This window comes from Hordeum vulgare, chromosome 6H, assembly GCF_904849725.1.
Source record: "Hordeum vulgare subsp. vulgare chromosome 6H, MorexV3_pseudomolecules_assembly, whole genome shotgun sequence".
Taxonomy (NCBI): domain Eukaryota; kingdom Viridiplantae; phylum Streptophyta; class Magnoliopsida; order Poales; family Poaceae; genus Hordeum; species Hordeum vulgare.
In genome coordinates this window covers 189,612,906-189,632,072 of record NC_058523.1, presented here as the reverse complement: position 1 = coordinate 189,632,072, position 19,167 = coordinate 189,612,906, and the positions used below count along the sequence as shown (strand labels likewise).

At 48.5% G+C, this 19,167-nt stretch overlaps 2 protein-coding genes across 3 annotated transcripts; both read right to left on the bottom strand.

Annotated features, from left to right (window-relative positions):
* Positions 1-454: 454 nt before the first annotated feature.
* On the bottom strand, positions 455-1,215 carry LOC123401817 (23.6 kDa heat shock protein, mitochondrial). The gene is given in 3 exon segments (XM_045095666.1): positions 455-700; positions 702-841; positions 942-1,215. Coding segments are annotated over 3 exon segments (660 nt in total).
* Positions 1,216-9,084: 7,869 nt separating this feature from the next.
* Positions 9,085-18,438, bottom strand: LOC123402253. 2 transcript variants are annotated; one of them, XM_045096146.1, is made up of 5 exons: positions 18,052-18,438; positions 16,390-16,640; positions 9,864-9,954; positions 9,406-9,472; positions 9,085-9,327 (listed from the first exon to the last, which is right to left on the bottom strand). In XM_045096146.1, exons 1-5 carry the CDS (start codon positions 18,108-18,110, stop codon positions 9,274-9,276), a joined length of 522 nt encoding a protein of 173 aa, XP_044952081.1. In that variant the 5' UTR covers positions 18,111-18,438; the 3' UTR covers positions 9,085-9,273. The 2 variants fall into 2 exon arrangements, with proteins under 2 accessions (XP_044952081.1, XP_044952082.1); XM_045096147.1 differs by having other exon boundaries at positions 16,390-16,645; positions 18,052-18,422.
* Positions 18,439-19,167: the final 729 nt, after the last annotated feature.

Sequence of the window (19,167 nt, the reverse complement as noted above, 5' to 3'; positions counted from 1 at the left end):
AGATACAAACGATCACATTTTTTATTTAGACCGAAATTCACAAGTTCAAGATACAAACGATAGGGCTTTCGAGTTCAGAATTTAAACCGTGAAGCTCTATGAGTTTAAGAACTCATACTCTATGAGTTTAAGAGTTTAAGGTCTAAAATAAACTTCTTCATACTATGGAGTACTCCCTCCGTACCTAAATATAAGTCTTTTAAGATATTTCACTAGGTGTCTATATACGAAGCAAAATGAATGAATTTATACTCTAAAGTATGTCTATATACATCTGTTATGTAGTGCATTAGTTGAATCTCTAGAAAGAGTTATATTTAGAAACGGAGGGAGTAGTAGATAAGAAAAAGAGCATACGTGCACACGTACACAATCCACAAGGATCGCAGAGACAAGTGTCCGCGCATGCAACAGTGCCCGCAGCTGATGCAATACGCGGAGACCGCCGACGTTCTCACTGCACCTTCACCTCAGTGACGCTCCTCTCCCTCTCGGGCATTCGCGGCACCGTCAGGTACAGCACGCCGTCCTTTACCTCCGCCGCGATACCCTCCACCCGCGCGTCCTCCGGGAGCTGCAGGCTCGCGTGGTAGCACCCATAGCTGCTCGCCGACCACCATTCGCCGTCGCCACCGTGCTCATCCTCCACCCTCTTCTCGCCCCGGATGACCAGCGCGCCGTCCTCCACGGTGACCCGCACGGTCGTCCTTCCCGAGCCCCGGCACCTCGAACCGCAGCCTGTACCGCTCCTCGTCCTCCCGCACCTTCCCGAACAGCGGCCGCCACCGCTCCAGCGGCCGGCTCAGGGTCTCCGCAACGTGCGACAGCGCGCTCCCCAGCCCTGCATGCATGTACGCCAGTACACGTGCGTCAACAACCGCCTGCGGGACGGCGTGCACCACAGTCAGTCTGGAAAGAAGTGCGGCGCAGCCGCTATGTACCGTTGACGAGACGGAACGGGGCCAAGTCCCGAAGGTCTCTCCAAGGCCAACGGCCGCCGCGAGCAGTGGCAGAGCTGGAGCGGTCTGCCACGGCGACCTCCCGGCGGTTCGTCTCTCCTTCCAGGGGAGCCTTGGCCGCGGCGCTGTCAGCAGCCGCGGACGAGAAGAGAGACCGAAGGTCCAGTCTCCCGCGAGAACTGGCAGACGCTGGCCTCGCCGTAGCTGCCGCGCGGCCGGCCAGGGCCGTGCGGAGGCACAGGCGAGCTAAAGCCATGTGTCCTGTAACAAACTCTGCTCACTGAGTAGAAGCGGGCACTTCACTTTGGTCTTTGGTCGCTCTGCTTGAACAGACGGAGACGGGTTGCATTTGCATTATAAAGCGGCAACGCACAAGAGAAGCGAGGAGAGGCATCTGGAAATCCGGAAAGAACCGATCGCTTCCAAAACCTTCTCGTAGCAACTAAAGCAACTCTATTGAAGTCGCCGAATGAATATGCAGCGTACTTCAGGATACGAAGGTCGCGATGGCAGTGCGCATACACATAGTCGCTAAAAGTGCCGCCTCCATATTTATTTTACATTTACATGTGTGTTTCACTTGTTAACTTCAGTTCGATGCCATTCCCCAACTCAATGATTCTGTACAAAAATAAACTTCCAGTTCAAGTAGGATTTCAACACAAGCTAGAAGGGTTGGGTGTGCTTTGCTGCGATGTTGAAGTTTTTTTATTTTCACAATTTTACACTCGATCTATCTTAAAATATATGGTGTGTTAGTTTTTTGAAAAGTCAAACCTTTTTAAATTTAATGATATTTTTATAGATATACCAATATACATGATATTATATCGAATTCTTAGATTTATCATGAAATAAATTTTTATAATTTACTATTTGATATTGTGGATGTCGATATTTTTAGTTTGAACTTGGTTAGTTAAAAATATTTAATTTTTAATAAATTAATACACCTTACATTTTAAAACGGAGTGAGTATTAGGTTTGTTTGGTGGGGAAGATGATGAAGTTTCTTTTTTTATTTATATAATGATGTGTTTTTGTGGGCTTTGAGTGAATAGCATGGTCGGCTGTTTCAGAAAACCCATAATCGTAGTGACTAGCGATTTACCGCTTTCCTCAGGCCATGTGGCCCAGCGCGAGGACGGCGTAGCCGTTAGCGGGCGTTACCCCGACCAGTTCGGTCGAAACGAAAGTAGCCGTCGAGGCGCCCTCCCTCTGATTCTCCCCCTCCTCTCCCCCGCTCTCTGACCTAGGTGCGATGGCGGCGCCACAACCAGATGTCGTCGGCGTTGTTCCTCTAAGCCAAGGCGTCACCGGCGCCGGCGAGGAGAGCGGTCGACATTTAGAGGTAGAGAAATGGCTAGGCGGCTCAAGCTTCCCGAGACAGCGGTTTCCACATCCATTACAACCCGAGGTCCAGGTAGATCCGGCATACCGCGCGACAATGGTAGTGGTGAAGTGCGTTCACATGGATCTAGAGGGGGGCCACAGGTGGTGTAACGCTCAAGATGCGATGTTATCCTTATTTTGGCACGAAGGCGTTGACAGGGATAGAAACACATCTCGTCATTTTGCAAGAATGAATATCGTTACAAGTACATATACATAATAGATGAGTATATGGAATTGGCTTACACTCGCCAAAAGCTACATCAAGTTCACATCAATACAAGAATATACATTCATCATGAAGAAGAGCAAGGTCCAACTACGGACGAAAACAAACGATAAAAGAATGACGTCCATCCTTGCTATCCGAGGCTGTCGGCCTTGAACCCATCCTAGATCGATGAAGAAGAAGAAGAAGAAGAAACTCTAAAACCGTATCCCTCCGGGCCGCCACCGCCTTCACGTCCCCGTCCAGCGCACCGCGGCACTCCCACTGCAGCTTCCCGTCCACCGCAAGAACCGTCGTCTCCCGCCATGACGTGCTCACCATCCGGGGGCAGGCGATCTCCACCGACGCTGCGGTCGCGGCGCCGGTGAAGGAGAAGAAGGTGTCCAAGAAGCAGGAGGAGGGGGTGGTGACCAACACGTTCGGCCCAAGGAACCGTACGTGGGCAAGTGCCTGCTCAACACCAAGATCACCGCTGACGACGCGCCCGGGGAGACGTGGCACATGGTCTTCTCCACCGAGGGCGCGGTGCCCTACAAGGAGGGCTTGTCCATTGGCGTCGTCACCGACGGCGAGGACAAGAACGGCAAGCCCCACAAGCTTCGCCTCTACTCCATCGCCGGCAGTGCCCTCGGCGACTTCGGCGACGCCAAGACCGTACGCGCGTTATCCAACATCCCTTGCTATCCAATTGGCTTAACTTTCAAAACTGTGTTATGGTGAACATTCTGAAAGGTGAGGTGGATAAAACAATGTTGATGAGTCTTCTGATTGGTACCTTTTGCAAAACTAACCACTCACCCTAGCAGATTAGAGACTTGTAAAACTAACCACTCGCCCTCGCAGATTAGAGACTTGACAAGCAAAACTTTCCTTGTTAGATTTCCACCATGGAAGAGGGTAGAGGATCTGATTAAGCTTCCTCATTTTTGCCTACCTCAAGATGCTTCTATTAAAATGATTAAATGGAAAAGTTCTTGTGAATCTTTTGGGGAGTTGATTGAAACATGGGTCCTTATTGAAGGGGTCCCTCCTAAGTGGTGTACCTAGAAGGTGGTTGCTCGGGTTGCTTAAATGTTTGGTGTTCTCACTGATGTTGACTGGAATGGTATTTTATGACCTTTTTTGGAAATGTCAAAATCAATATTGTTTGCACGCATCCTACCGAATTCCCTTTTGAAAGGTTGATTGAAATGAAAAAGAATTTATTCCTGCTTGTCTTTACTATGGAAAGCTTTGAATAAACTGGGGGTGTTGATTCTGTAATCAACAATGAAACTGATGAAGAAGGAGGAGATGAAGATGGTGCAGAAGAATATCAAGATGGATGTGAAGATGATAACCATGAGAATAATAATAAAAAGGATTTGCTTGATGAGGACCCATCCATTGATGAGTTGGATAAGGCTAATTTCCCCCAAGGAAAATCTCGTGGTTACTCTAGTAAATCTAAGGCTTCTACCTTTTCCTATATGAATCACTCTCACTCTGATCAACAGAACTTTATAATGGAATGTGTTGCTGGTGGTGGACATACCTCCGAGGTCTCTCCTTCTAGAGATGTGATTGCTGCTACTATCTTAGACCCCATACCTGATGTTGCATCTTTGCAAGATCTTGGTGTGACTCTTTGTAAAACTAATGAAGTTGATGGTGGTATATACTCCTAAGGTTCCACGGTTGAAAAGTCCAATGGATATATAGAAAGCTGGAAGTTTGGAATACTATGAGAGCCTACTTAAATCTGTGGATATGGTTGTTTCTGAGGATGAAAATGATGTGGGTGATAATGAAGAGCTGGGTATTCTTCCACCTGAAGCATTACATATGTTATAATACAGTGGTCTTAAAAGATCTATGTTGGACTCTCTGAACCAATCTCGGTCTGTGGTGCAAGTTCCTGCTAAAAATGCTAAATGGGGACATGTGTTGGCATCAAAACATGGGACTAGAGGACGTGGTAATGTGAACATTATGGAGAAAGTTCATGCATACAAGATGAAAGAAAATCTAGAAATTCTAAAAAACATTCAAAGGTAAATCCTTATATTCAACTCACCCCTCTGCTTTACATGATAAAAGTACTAAGGTTGGTTTGGTGTTCGGTGGGGATATGGTAACAAAACTTGCAACTGTGGAGGACTTGATAGTTGGGGAACAGGAAAAATGTTTAATATTTGCTAGTGACCATCGTGAGACTCTCTTAGATGAAAACATTGATGTTTGTTATGATGATTTGGTTGGATCCCCAACTAGAGGTACTTCTAACATACCAGTTGGCATTGCTAGTGGTGTTAGGGTGACTCCTATTTTCCATACCAAAAGTAAGCCTTGTGGCTTGTCTCATCCTTTTTAAATTACTTAATTATGATAGGGCTGGTTGAAATATTAGGGGTTTGGGTCAACCTGGTAAAGATCAGTGCTTGTGTGATGTTATTGCTAAAACTAATCCAGATTTCATTGGTTTTCAAGAAACCAAAAGTGAGATTATTTTGGAGGGTTTGCTCAAGGCCTTGGATAGAATGGGTGACTTTACCTGGCGATTTTTGCATGCTGATAACACTGCTCGGGGTATACTGCTTGGTGCTAAAAATGTATTTGAAGTTATTGGCTTCACCAATAACATGTTTTCCATTAAAGCTACTATTAAAAATAATAGTGATGGTTCTGTTTGGCATCTAGTGGTGGTGTATGGGTCTACTTATCCTTAATTTAAAATGGAATTCATTGCTGAAATTCATGACATCCTAGAAGCTGCTTCTTACCCTATCCTTTGTTGTGGTGACTTTAATTTAGTTAGAGGAGATCACGACAAAAGTAGTGGTTTAGTTAACCAACATAATACTTTCCTTTTTAATGACTGGATCCACAGATGGGGATTGTTGGAGATTTCTATCTCTAATAGAAGGTATTCTTTGTCCAATAATCAAGTAGCCCAATCTTTGCTTTGCTAGATAGAGTGTTCACTTCTGTGGACTGGGATTCTCACTTTCATTTGTATTCCCTCACTGCTCTCCCCAGGGTTGGCAGTGACCATACTCCTTTCGTTTTGGACATTGGGCTAGAAAAACCCTAGTCCTAGGATGTTTAGATTTGAGAAGTGGTGGATTTTCCAACCTCGCTTTAAACAGATTGTTCATGAGGCCTTGAATGCTAATTCTGCCTCTTCTAACTCTGTTGAGAAGTGGATGATCAAAACTAGGAACCTCACGAAAAATTTGAAGGGTTGGAGTATCAAGCTTGAAGCTGATATGAAAAAAAGGCCCTCCTCATGGAGTTTAATATTTTGGATGCCTTAGTTGAATCCCAATAGTTGTCTGTTGCTGATTTTGATAAGATGAAAAAAATTAAAATGGATCTTGATGAAATATGGAAGAAAGAGGAGACTGCTCTTTGGTAGACATCTAGAGATAGGAGGATTTTGGAGGGTGATCGCAATATTTCATACTTCCATGCTTTGGCCAATCATAGGCACATGGAAAACCATTTGTGTGAGTTGATGGGGTCTGAAGGTGTGGTCACACACACTCAAGATACGCTTAAGGTTGCTACTGATTTTCATTAAAAAAACCTTTTCTGCTTTTGAATCTAAGCATGATATCCATCTGAATGCTAATTTCTAGGATGATACTCGCATGGTATCTGAATCACATAGACGCAGTTTTGAGAGATCCTATTTGAGGAGGAGATCAAGCAAGCCATCACGAGCTCTTATGCTTGTGGTGCTCCTGGTCCTGATGGTTTATCCTTTCTTTTTTATTAGAAATTTTGGGATCTTATTAAGAGTGATTTTATGTGCATGTTTAGGGACTTTGAAAATGGCTCCTTAGATATTCATAGGCTCAATTTTGCTACTATTACCCTCATTCCCAAAGTGCCACAAGCCATAGATATGAAGAACTTTAGACCTATAAGCCTTAGCAATTGTGTTATTAAATTCTTTTCCAAAGCAATGACCACCAGTGCTTCCCCTCTTTGTGATAAGCTCATTTCCTCTAACCAAACTGCTTTTATTAAAGGGAGGTTCATCTTGGAAAGTGTGGTGATGGCCCATGAAGTCATTCATGAGGTTCATAAATCTAGGGGTGGTGGGCTCATTTTGAAGCTAGACTATGAGAAAGCATATGACAGAGTCAACTGTGATTTTCTTAGAGAATGCTCCTTTCTAGGGGCTTTGGTGTGAAATGGGTAGAGTCGATATATAATACCTTATTTCAAGGGACATTCCAGGTGAGGTTAAATGATACCAATGGGGCTCATTTTCTCGGGGGGGGGGGGGGGGGGTCTTAAGCAAGGAGACCCTCACTCTCCTATGTTGTTTAATTTAGAAGCAGATGTATTTACTAAAATGCTTTCTAGAGATCCTAATCATGGTCTTATCACTGGGCTTCTACCACAAGTGATTCCTCGAAGGTCATCAGTTTACAGTATGTTGATGATATTGTCCTATTCTTGAAAAGATCCCTCAAATATGTCGGGAACTTAAAATGGACCCTCACTTGTTTTGAAAAGCTTTCTGGCTTGAAAATCAACTTTCATAAGAGTGGTCTACATACTTTGAATGTTGATGGTGAGTTGTCTAAGGAATTTGCCGAGACCTTATGTTGACAATTTGGAGAGTTCCCATTCAAATACTTGGGGGTCCCCCTTCATTTCGAGAAACTCGGGAGGGAAGATCTTTAGCCTATTATTGATAGGATTATTAAGAATATTGCTAGATGGTTGGGTAGGAACTTATCATATAGAGGCAAACTAATTATATTGACTACTTGCATTGCGAGCATCCCCACTTATCTTATGTGTATTATGAAATTCCCTAAGTGGGCTATTGATGCCATTACCTCACAAATGTCCCACTTCTTTTGGGGGAATGTGGGGGATTCTCATAAGTACAACTTAGCTAATTGGGATCTGGTGTCTAGGAGGAAGGAATTTGGTGGGTTGGGGGTTCTCAATCTTAAGGAATTTAATATGGCATTGCTAGCTTCCTCGGGCAAAAGGTTTTATGATGGTTTTGATAAATATTGTAAGAAAATTATTTTTCCACAAATATGGAGTAGATAAACCAAACATTTTTTGGGGAAAAAATACTTTAGGCTCTCCTTTCTGGAAAAGTATGTCTTGGTTCCTTGAGGCTGCAAATCATTTTTATAAGTGGACCCCTCGGAATGGGGTCAACATTGCCTTCTCGCTGATATTTGGATTGGGAAGTGTTCTCTTAAAACGAAGTTTTGAAGTCTTTTGGAGATCTTTCATCAACAAGAGGCTTCTCTTGCCCATGTTTGGGATGGGCGCAATTACAACTTACCTTTAGGAGATGTGTGGATACTAACTTAATGGATAGCTGGTACAATCTGATGGACATTGTGAAAACTTCTAATCCTTGTGATGATATAGATACCCCTATCTGGACTTTAGAGCCCTCTGGCAGATATACTCTGAAATCTTTCTATAAAATGCTCAATTTTGGTGGTGTGTCTTCTCACATCAAAGACTATTTGGAAAATTAAAATTCCACCTGATATTCATGTCTTTCTTTGGCTAGCCTATTGTAAACAATGCTTGACTAGAGACAATCTGGCTAAACGGAGACATGTAGATGACTTGACATGTCTGTTTTGTTGTGAACAAGAATCCATACAACACTTGTTTTGTGATTGCATTGTGGCTAAGGAGATTTGGTCAATTGTGTTTGATGCCTATGATACTCCTATTCCTTCTTCTTTTGTGGATTTAACTACTCAATGAAAACAGAAAAAACACTAAGGGGTTGTTAATGTTGTTTCCTCTGCTACCTTATGGGGCTTATGTCTTTTGTGAAATGAATTTGTCTTTCAGTGAAGGAAATGAAGAAATATGCGTTGCATTATGGATCTGACGGGGTTTTTTATCAGACAATGAAAATTCTATGCTCGGACGTCCAAGGTGCTCTTCTTCTCCGATGCTTAAGACTTTTGGACCATTGAAGAAGGGAGTTGTTTAGGATTGCATGGTAGGATGATAGGCTTTGCGCAAGGGAAGTGGAAGATTTTGGTGTTGTTAATGTCATATCTTAAAATTTCCCCTCCTATGGCTTGTAATAAATGGTTTGTAATAGGGCTAGACAAGGACCTTATGTGATGTTTCTGTGGCTGCTATTCTGGTTGACACCGAGAGCTACCTGATTCACTCTGGTCCGGCTTGCCTTGGCTTTCTAATAAAAGTTGGGGCTGGGAAACCCCTCTCATTTCAAAAAAAAAAAAAGGAAAAATATATATGCCAGCATGTACGCTTTGTCTGGACGAATCGTGGTGCCAGGCCAACATATCCCCCATGTCCCGTTTGGGTATAGCTTTATCTTCAAGATGTCCTCAGCATCATTTGACTAGAATAACTCCCTCACCAAAATCTCATTTCATTCCTTACTCTCAGGCAAGAAAAGATCACAAACTCTGCGAGTCCAAGACCATTTCCTGCTACTAAATGTAAATATAAGCACATAAACTGGGCAGGGGGAGACCACGGTGCTAAATATAAACAAACACAATTAGTAGGATAAAAATATGTTACATTTGCTTCAAAAGAAAAAGGGATGCCATCCTGTCACGAGGATAATCCACATTCATCACCCACACGCTTTGATAAAACCAAAGTTGAGTACATTCCAGCGATTAACAACGAGACCCCACACAATACCACCACCCTTTAATTAAGCAGCTAATCATATAGGCCCTCCTGCTCCCAGCCGTCCACGAGGAAATCTACCATTTCCTGCCATTGGAAAATCAAAACGGTAAGTAAAGATAATGTGAAAGAGCAACATGATATGAGGTTTGCAGGAGATCTTACACCAAGAGGGATCGGTTGTGCAAATGTCTTGGTGCTTCCTAGCAGGCTCTCATATGTAGCATTCCAACTACAGTCAACAGGCATATGCATGACAAAAAGGACCAGCACCAATCTCAAACAGTTGTTGCAAGAAAGACACCACCAGGAACTAAAACTAATGTCTAGTGGTTTGAAGTTCACATGAGATTCCAGAAAAGGTATTACACAAGATTCTGCACTCTTGGAAATCACTAGTCAAAACCAAACTGACAACAAAATCAATGGATTGATGATTCATATAACATATCCCTCGAATCATAGTGGGGCGCAACTTATGATAATCGATCAGGAGAATGCCAGAAATTGAGTACATAACTTCAAGCAGGTAAGGTATTTGATGCTATGATAGACTAGTACTCTGTTTTTGGTTCCCGAGTCTTTTGAGGCTCCATTAGAACAAATAAAATGCATGAAATTACCCTATTTTTGGTTCCCGGGTCTTTTGACGCTGAGAATTAAGCCTTCTGTTTCCAACCCACTGCTGTCTAGTCTGGTTCCAGAGTAGAAGACCTACATTGTTGCAGATGGGGAATTAGAATGTCGGTTAAACTAGTGTTTTGGCTGGCTGAGTAGCCACTGTCAGCAACTGAGTACGCTTACCTTAATACAAGGATTAAGTTAAACATATTCATGACTTAATTTTCAAGATCATAAAGCACAGGTAACAACAGAAATTAGTAATAAATAGAGTAACATCACTATAAAGTCAGCACAATTACTCCGTATAGCCATATAAGATTATCATTCGTGAACACATCGTGACATAGTGTGAAGGAAATAATAGTCCTTGTTTGATGATCAAGATGAACAATACAAAGAGAGTGCATTCCTTGCTAAGAGATTTTTGTTACTCCATATGTGTACTACTTGCTAAGAATTTTTTGCATACTCTGGGAACCTCTTTTCCTTCAATCATGTTACTGTTGGATATTTCAGTAATTCAGAGGAGCTGTTGATGCTGCACATGTTACAAATGTGAAGCTGTGTTTCTCGTTGTCCTTTTCATTCTACGATCGTATTTTCTCATGTTTTACTATCTTTTGACACTGATTTAGTATATTGATTTGTTCAGCCAGGGGATCATCAAGGTTTTCTCAATTCATACTACATTCATTTTGCCTACTTCCGTGTTTATTATGCAATAAAACCATTAACGCCTTAACACCACAAAAACCTTCCCACATGGTATAATACTGATTCCGGTCTTTACATGCTTGCCAATAAGGTCTTCTTTCATGCACGGATCATGTTTTTTCGTGGCATTCTCTGATGCTGATTGGTAGGAGCTAGGATCCTACCGGGTCTTGGCCGGAGGCTGTAGGGATAGGAGGGAGGCTGGCGAGGGCGAGGGCGTGGCAGCCGGCGTGAGGGCGCCGTCTCGCGCGGTGGAGAGGCGACGGCGAGGAAGAGGCGGCGGCTAGGGTTAGGGATTCCAGCTCCTCTGGGAGCCGGGCAATAGAATATGTCTTATTGCTTAATTCAAAAGGGTGCCTTACAACTGTTTATATAACCTTACTGCTAAATAAAAATAAGATAACTTGGGCTAAGCCCCTAACTAAACGGGCCCATTGGGCCTCCTCCGGCTATAAGTAGTGCCGGTCATAACATCTCTCCCCGCCTGCGCAAACAGCTCGTCCGGAAGTCTAGAAAATGTAGGCAGAACTCCTCGAGCTGCTCCCAAGTGGCATCCTCCTCCGGAAGGCCTTGCCACTGGATCAATAAATGCCACACTCCGCGGCACTGCTGGACCTGCAACACCATGGCTGGACCTGGAAGAAGTCGTCCGTCGGAGTTCGGAGGTAGCGCTGGAGGGGCCGCTGGTGGAGCTCCATGGAAGGGCTTCAGCAATCGCACATGAAATACGTCATGGATGCGGGCACCGGCCGGAAGCTGTAGGCGGTAGGATACCTTGCCTATGCGCTCCACCACAGAAAATGGCCCTGTGTAGAGCTTGCGCTTAGCGGCGCAGCCACACCCAATCGCCCACCACAAACTCTGCCTCGCGGTGATGGTCGTCATAGTACCGCTTGGACAGCTGCTGGGTCTGGAAAAGCAAGCATCTCGTCCCTGCTGCGAAGAAGATCGCATGCCGCCTTGGTCCGAGCCGTCTCAGGGTCAACCGGCAGGATGGGCGGGGACGGTCGGCCATAGACCACCTCAAACGGCGTGGCACGTAGGGCGGAGTGATAAGAGGTGTTGTAGCAGTACTCCGCCCATGCGAGCTAATCCACCCAAGCACGGGGACGATCACCTGTAACACAACGCAAATACATTGCAATCACCTTGTTGACCACCTCGGGTTGGCCATCCGGCTGAGGATGGAAGGCCGTACTCAGGCGGAGCTTCACGCCCGCCAGACGGAAGAGATCACGCCAGACATGCCCCGTGAACACCGGGTCTACGGAAACCCATGGAGGCGGACAATGCCGTCGAAGAAGGCACGAGCCATGGAGGCAGCCGTGTGGGGATGGCCGAGCGCGATGAAGTGAGCGTACTTGGAGAAGCGGTCGACCACCATGAGGATGACGGACTTGCCGCCCACCTTTGGGAGGCCCTCAATGAAGTCCATGGAGATACCGGCCCAGACCTGAGAGGGCACCTCCAGGGGTTGTAGTAGCCCAGCCGGGCGCAGTGTCTCCGTCTTGTTACGCTGGCACGTAACACACGATCGCACCCAGTCCCGGACCAAGGCACGATCGCCGGGGATGTAGAAATCCGTGCGGGGACGGTGGAGGGTCTTTTGCACCCCCTCGTAGCCTGCCGAGTGCGCCAGTAGCAGAACCTAGTGACGGAGATCGCCGTGATTGGCCACGAAGAGGCGACGCCCATGCAGGAGCAAGCCGTCCGCCAAACGCCACGGCTCGGCCAGGTCGCCGGCGTCGAGGCGCTGCCAAAGGCGCTGAGCGTCTGACGCGTCCGCGGTAGCCCTGCGGATGTCCTCGAGGAGGGCAAAGGAGGGCCCCGAGCGGATGCAAAGAGCCGCCCCGGCGGAGTCGCCGGCGTACGTGTCGTGCTCGGCATCACGGCGGGACAGGGCGTCGGCCATGGTGTTAAGGCGGCCCGAACGATACTCGACAGTGAAGTTGAAGCCAAAGAGCTTGTTGATCCACTGGTGTTGCGGCACGGTAGACAGCCTCTGGTTCAATAAGAACTTGAGGTTGTAGTGATCCGTGCGAATCCGGAACGGCCGTCCCCAAAGATAAGGCCGCCAGTGGCGCACAGCCTGCACCAAGCCAATGAGCTCCCTCTCATAAGCCGCGAGCTTATGATGGCGCGCGGCGAAGGGCCTGCTGAAGAACGCCAGCGGTCTGTCGCCTTGATGAAGGACGGCACCGAACCGCACACCGGAGGCGTCGCGGTCCACCATGAACGGCTGGTCGAAGTCGGGCATCTGGATGACGGGACCCGTCGTGAGGGCCTGCTTGCGAGCCTCGAACGCCTTCGTTGCCTCCGCATCCCAGGCAAAGGCGTCGCAACATGCGCGTGAGCGGGGACACGATGAGGCCGAACTCCCGGATAAATTTCCGGTAGTACCCCGCAAGGCCCAGGAAGCCACGGAGAGCCCGCGGTGAGTGCGGCGTCGGCCAGGCCGCGACAACCGCCACCTTGTCGGCGTCCATAGCAACACTCTCGGCCGAGATGACATGGCCGAGGTAGGTGACGGAAGGCGTGCCGAACAAGCACTTCGAGCGCTTAGGATGAAGATGATGTGCCCGAAGCTCGTTGAAGACGATGGCGACATGCTGATGGTGCTCCGCCCAAGAGGCGTTGTAGATAAGAATGTCATCAAAGAAAACGAGCACAAACCGACGCAAGTAGGGGCGGAGGACGTCGTTCATCAAGGCCTGAAAGGTCGCCGGAGCGTTGGAGAGGCCAAAAGGCATCACCAAGAACTCAAAGTGGTCGTGATGAGTCCGAAACGCCGTCTTCGCGACATCGTCCGGGTGCGGTGCACCTGGTGTTAGCCCAAACGGAGGTCGGGCTTGGTGAAGAAGCGCGCCCCATGTAGCTCGTCGAAGAGCTCGTCGACGACCGGGATAGGAAATTTGTCCTTGAGCGTCAGGGCGTTCAGGGCGCAGTAATCGATGCAGAAGCGCCACGTGTCCTCCGACTTGCGGACGAGGAGGACCGGCGTTGAAAACGACGACGTGGAAATCCAGATGATGCCCAAGGCGAGCATTAGCGCACACTGCCGCTCCAGCTCGTCCTTCTGCAACTGGGGGTAGCGGTAGGGGCGCACCGCAACGGGCGCCGTGTCCGGTAGGAGATGAATGCGGTGGTCATACACCCGGGCTGGCGGGAGGCCCATGGGCTCGTCGAAGAGGTCGCGGTGCTGCTGCAAGAGATGATCCAACAGTGGGTGCTCGGGCCCCGTAGCAGTCGCTGCCAGCTGGAGTTGCGGCATCGCTGGGGAGGCGCCACCCACGCCCGCCCACCGGATGCGGTAACCAAGGCGCTTGAAGGTCATCGTCATGGCGTCGAAGTCTCAGAGGATAGGACCGAGGGTCCGCAAGAAGTCGATGCCGAGGATGAAGTCGAAGCACCCCAAGTCAATGTCGGCGCACGTAATGGTGAAGTGCTCGTCGCCGATGGTGATGGGCATGTCCCGCGCAATCCCATGGCACCGGAGGCGATCGCCGTTAGCCATGGTGACCCGGAGGTGCTCCCCGCCCGTCGGCTGGAGCGCTAAGCGGCGCATGGTCGACTCAGGCAGGAAGTTATGCGTGGAGCCCGTATCCAGGAGGGCCACCAAGCGCTCACCGTTGATCATCATCGACAAGAGCATAGTCCGCTCGTCTCAAATGCCTGCGAGAGCATGGAGGGAGACCACGAGAGTTGTCGCAGAAGCAGGCGCCGATGGGGCCTCCGCCGCAACTAGGACGGCCAGGTCGCCGAGCCCGTCGGTGGTGGTGTCCTCCTCGACGTAGTCGGATGCCTCCAAGTAGAAGAGGCACGGGCAGATGTGGCCCAGCACGTAGGGCTCGTCGCAGTTATAGCAAAGCCCTTGGCGATGGCGCTCGAGCTGCTCGGCCGGGGTGAGCAGGCGGAAGGGTCGAGTCGCGGCCGGAGCGGGGGCCGCCGTAGGGGCCGGAGTCGGGCGCCCCGGCGCTGGTGGTGTCGGAGCCGGCCTGCCGAGCTGTCAGGCGCCCCGAGCCGGCGATGCCTGCAGCAAGTCCTGCGCGCGACGCTCGAAGGCACGGGCGTAATACATGGCCGTCTGGAGGTCCTGAGGTCCCCGCAGCTCCACGTCCATGCGGATATGGTCCGACAGCCCGCCCACGAAGAGCTCGGCCCGCTGTCCAGCCATCACGCCGGCGCGTGGCACGCCAGGGCCTGGAAGCGGTCGGCGAGGTCCTGCACCGTGGAGGTGAAGGGTAGGCGGCCAAGCTCCGCCAGCCGGCTCCGTTGGATCGGAGACCCAAAGCTGAGGAGGCAAAGCTCGCAGAAACGCTCCCATGGAGGCATGCCGCCCTCGTCCTGCTCGAGAGCGTAATACCACGTTTGTGCGGCGCCTCGGAGGTGATATGAGGCGAGCCAGGTGCGTTCCGATGCGAGCGTCCGTTGCCCCCGGAAGAACTGGTCACATTGGTTGAGCCAGTTCAGGGGGTCCTAGATGCCGTCGTAGGTGGCGAAGTCCAGTTTGGCGAACCGCTGCGGCGTGTGGGTATGGGCGTCGTGGTGGTAGGGCTCGTCGACGCGGAGAAGTGCGGGGGTCGGCCCCGGGTACCCGTCGGGGCCGGTTGGAGGACCGACGAAGCTGGAGGGTCCCCCGTATTGCGAGGGTGGCGCCAATGGCGACGCCGAGGCCGTCGTGTAGACCGGCTGCGTCCCGGTCACCCAGGCCGGTAGCGGCGACGACGAGGGCGGGAATCGAAGTTGGTGAAGAGGGGCCCCCGGCGCCGAGGAGGGGGCCGGCCTGAAGGTGGTGGCTGGTGGCGGCGGTAGCTGCAGCGTCGGCTGCAGCTGCCCGACAGGCGCGGCGGATGCCACCTGGTGCAGCGGCTGCCACGGAAGCAGCGGCGGCCCGTTGGCGGCGGGTGGTGGCGCGTCAGACTGTGGCCCGTAGGGACCGGCCAGGTAGAGACGGATCCCCTGCACCGCGGTGGCGAGGACACGGATTGCTCCCGTGAGCTCCTCCGGGGTGAGGACAGCGGGAAGCGGTGCAGCGGCGGTGACCGGCACGTGCGGGGCGCCGGTCGTGGTGGCGAGCGGGGCGGTGGTGGAGGTCGACAGCGGGAGGGATGGGGAGGGTGGCGGCGAAGACATGATCAAACCGAAGCTTCCTGATACCAAACTGGTAGGAGCTAGGATCCTACCGGGTCTTGGTCGAAGGCTGTAGGGATAGGAGGGAGGCTGGCGAGGGCAAGGGCGCGGCAGTCGGCCCGAGGGCGCCCTCTCGCGCGGTGAAGAGGCGGCGGCTAGGGTTAGGGATTCCGGCTCCTCTAGGAGCCGGGCAATAGAATATGTCTTATTGCTTAATTCAAAAGGGTGTCTTACAACTGTTTATATAACCTTACTGCTAAATAAAAATAAGATAACTTGGGCTAAGCCCCTAACTAAACGGGCCCATTGGGCCTCCTCCGGCTATAAGTAGTGTCACTGATGGTTTTGTTTCTATTAGATAATTGATTGTTCTAGAAAAACGTCAGCATAGCATTAGGATCCCTGAATAAAGTATACTCGATCCAGTATTTAAGTTTATTCTCTTCTCAAGCAAACAAAGAAACAAATTGAATCTTTATTATTAATAATCTAGCATGCATAATTTATTTATTATCCCTCCGTCCCAATAAGTGTCGCTGATTTAGTACAACTTTGTACTAAATTTGTACTAAACCGGCAACACTTATTTTGGGACGGAGGGAGTACTTGCTAAGACATAATCTAACTGAAAGTATATAGAAGTGAGGGGGACATGCATTGTGGAAGGCTAGATATTTTTACCTTGATTTACAAACTCATTTGGGTTGCTGCTACTTCCAGCTCCATGCTGTTCACTAGATTGTGCTGCTGTGCTAATGGAAGACATACTACGCTGTGACTGCAAGGCACTGTTCTCCATTTCACGTGGACTTGTACTCCAGAAATCTTCAGACAAACTACGGTGTTTTATCGAGCGTCCTTGGATCCTTAAACCTTTGGAAGGCTCATCAACAGCTGTTATAGGTGTAGACTTCGCACATCCAAAACAATTTCTGCTCTGTTGCAAACCAGGATTGACCAATAAATGATTAGAACCAAGTATTTAAGAGAAGTTGCAATAAAGGGAACCAAGAAAATGCATCAGTAAAACATATTATGAGATCAACTTCCACTCCAGGCTTACAACAAGATTTTACAGTAGTTGCCTGGTTTTTCATTGTGAATTTGTGATTACATGAAACATGTAAGCAACTGATGAAAGCTAGATTCCTTAAAATAGAACATTAAAATAAAATCTAACTTGCGTGTTAATCATTTAAAATTTTAAATAGTATATACAGAATATGTGCTGATTTAGAACATATGAAACTTCTCTAATATCATATCCAATCAGTTATGACTCTGTACACATTCAGAAGTGGATCAAGAATAAGTATTCATTCGTACTTGATACTCGGGGGTAAAAAAGACGCTATACTAGATCTGCACATATCCAAAAATGTCTTCTTTTTGTACTTCAGTAATCAACAAAGATTATACCATATTGATATTTGAGCACATGGCAAACATCAGCAACTACGACGCGTTCCCCGTCAAATTTGGGAAGTTGTTAGCTACATATGTTGAAGTTGAATCTATGCATTTTGCAAAGGAAAAAGATATACGAGTACATGATAATACTCTGCAGTATACTCACATTCTTAATCTTAAGCCTAAGTTTGTTTAGAAATATCAGCTAATCTGAGCAACCAGTTACACGACTGATAATTTGTCTTTTCTATTTCCGCAAGCAAATACAAAATTCAATATTACTCTACCAAGCAAAACATCAATACAGGTTTCCCTGCTCCGTGCAAGAAGATTTATGCTAAACCTTCCTAGAAAGCCACTATCTGGAAGCTTCGGGGGCAGGAAAGAACAAGGAGCTACAAGGAACCTAACAGCAGACCAAAAGTAAGTCTACAAACAGCCTTGCTGGGAAACCACCGAACATTCTTTGGGCAGGTAATGACCACAAAGACATGGTACCATATGAAGCAATCATTCAGGTCGAGTTCAAACAACTGACCCCTCCAATTATTTCTGACCGACAGGAGCTGATCGGGTAAATGAATACAGAGACCTTAAATGCATGCGTGAAACCTGTCTAATAACAGAGATCATTGCAGATTGGTACCGCTATCATGAACACGTTTCATCATACGAACCGCAGCGCCTACACGACAATTAAAAAAAAAAATCACCTTGGTCTCATCGCGCAGACTAGCTCTGAGAAACTACCGAGAATCACAAAATCATCCGGACCAAACGGGAGCAGCGATCCACTTCCCGCGCGATACGATACAGGTCTCCTCTAATAACCTGAGACGGAGCAATCGCGCGGCGGCAGAGTGCCGAGCTGACAAGAAGATGGCGAGCGAGAGATGCAGCGAGGTGGATAGATAGGCAGGTAAGGAGTCGTACCCCACGCAGGCGACGAGGCGGCGCACCCACGAGGAGAGCGACCCGCAGCCTAGCAGCATAGCATCCGGTTCGCCGTCGAAGGAGGCCCACGCACGGTCCCCAGCCCCGCCGACGCCGCCACCGATGCAGCCGGCGCAAACCCTAACCCTAGAACCACCCGTACGTCCGGGGGATCGGCTACCTCGCCTGGGCTCGCACGCACGCGCGCACCGTTGCTCTCAGTCGCTTTTTTTTTCTCTCCTTGGATTGGAATTTGGAATTCGATCGAGGGGAGGAGGTCGGGGGGATTAGGACATTATTAGGTGGCGGCTTTCTTCCCCCTTATCTGCTTTTTGGTTTGGGCGCGGGGTGGGGGAGAATCATTGCAGTTGGTTGGCGTTGCTGTGCTAGCTTCTTCTTTTTTCTTTTTTTCTTTTTTTTGAGCTAGTACGTTGCGTTGCTAGGCTAGCTAAGCTAGGCGCCCGGCAGGGGGAAATCCCGCGTGCAAGTGGCTGGATTGCTCCGCGTGTGCAGGGCGGAGGGAAAGTGGTAGAGCCCGTGCGAGGGTGACAGGTGGGGCCTACCCCGGGGATTCGTTGGAGCCCGGATCAGTCGTCCTCGCTAGGATTACTTGTTTTGAGGGGACGATTGCGTTTTCTAAGGTTAAGAACAGGTGCAATAAGGTGACATAAACAGGTTATAAGGACTAGTAAAAGGGTCCGTGCGTTGTAACGGGAGAAAAAAATACCACACGCTTTTAATCTTTTATAATCATTTTGATTTATGAAAATAATAAGCTAACTAACTAATGTAGTCAGTCCTATCTTATTTTGTTGAGAAATCAACCCGTCCATTGTTAATTCCACCATGATGAGAAATTAAGCGGGACAAGCAAAGCAAAATAAAGAGGCTACGTGAATTGATCAAGGGACTGTTATCTTATTTCACTCATGGGGTAGAGAATGTGGGATGAGATGACAAACTAAAGGTGGTGTTCCATTCTCTCTCTCTATAACAATGCAATCTTACATTCAATACATTCATTCATCAGCAAACAAATTCCCACAAAACAAAATTTCTTGTCGGTGCTTGGCACACGGTTGGAGGCATGGGGAGGGGATCTCACGAGATGATGAG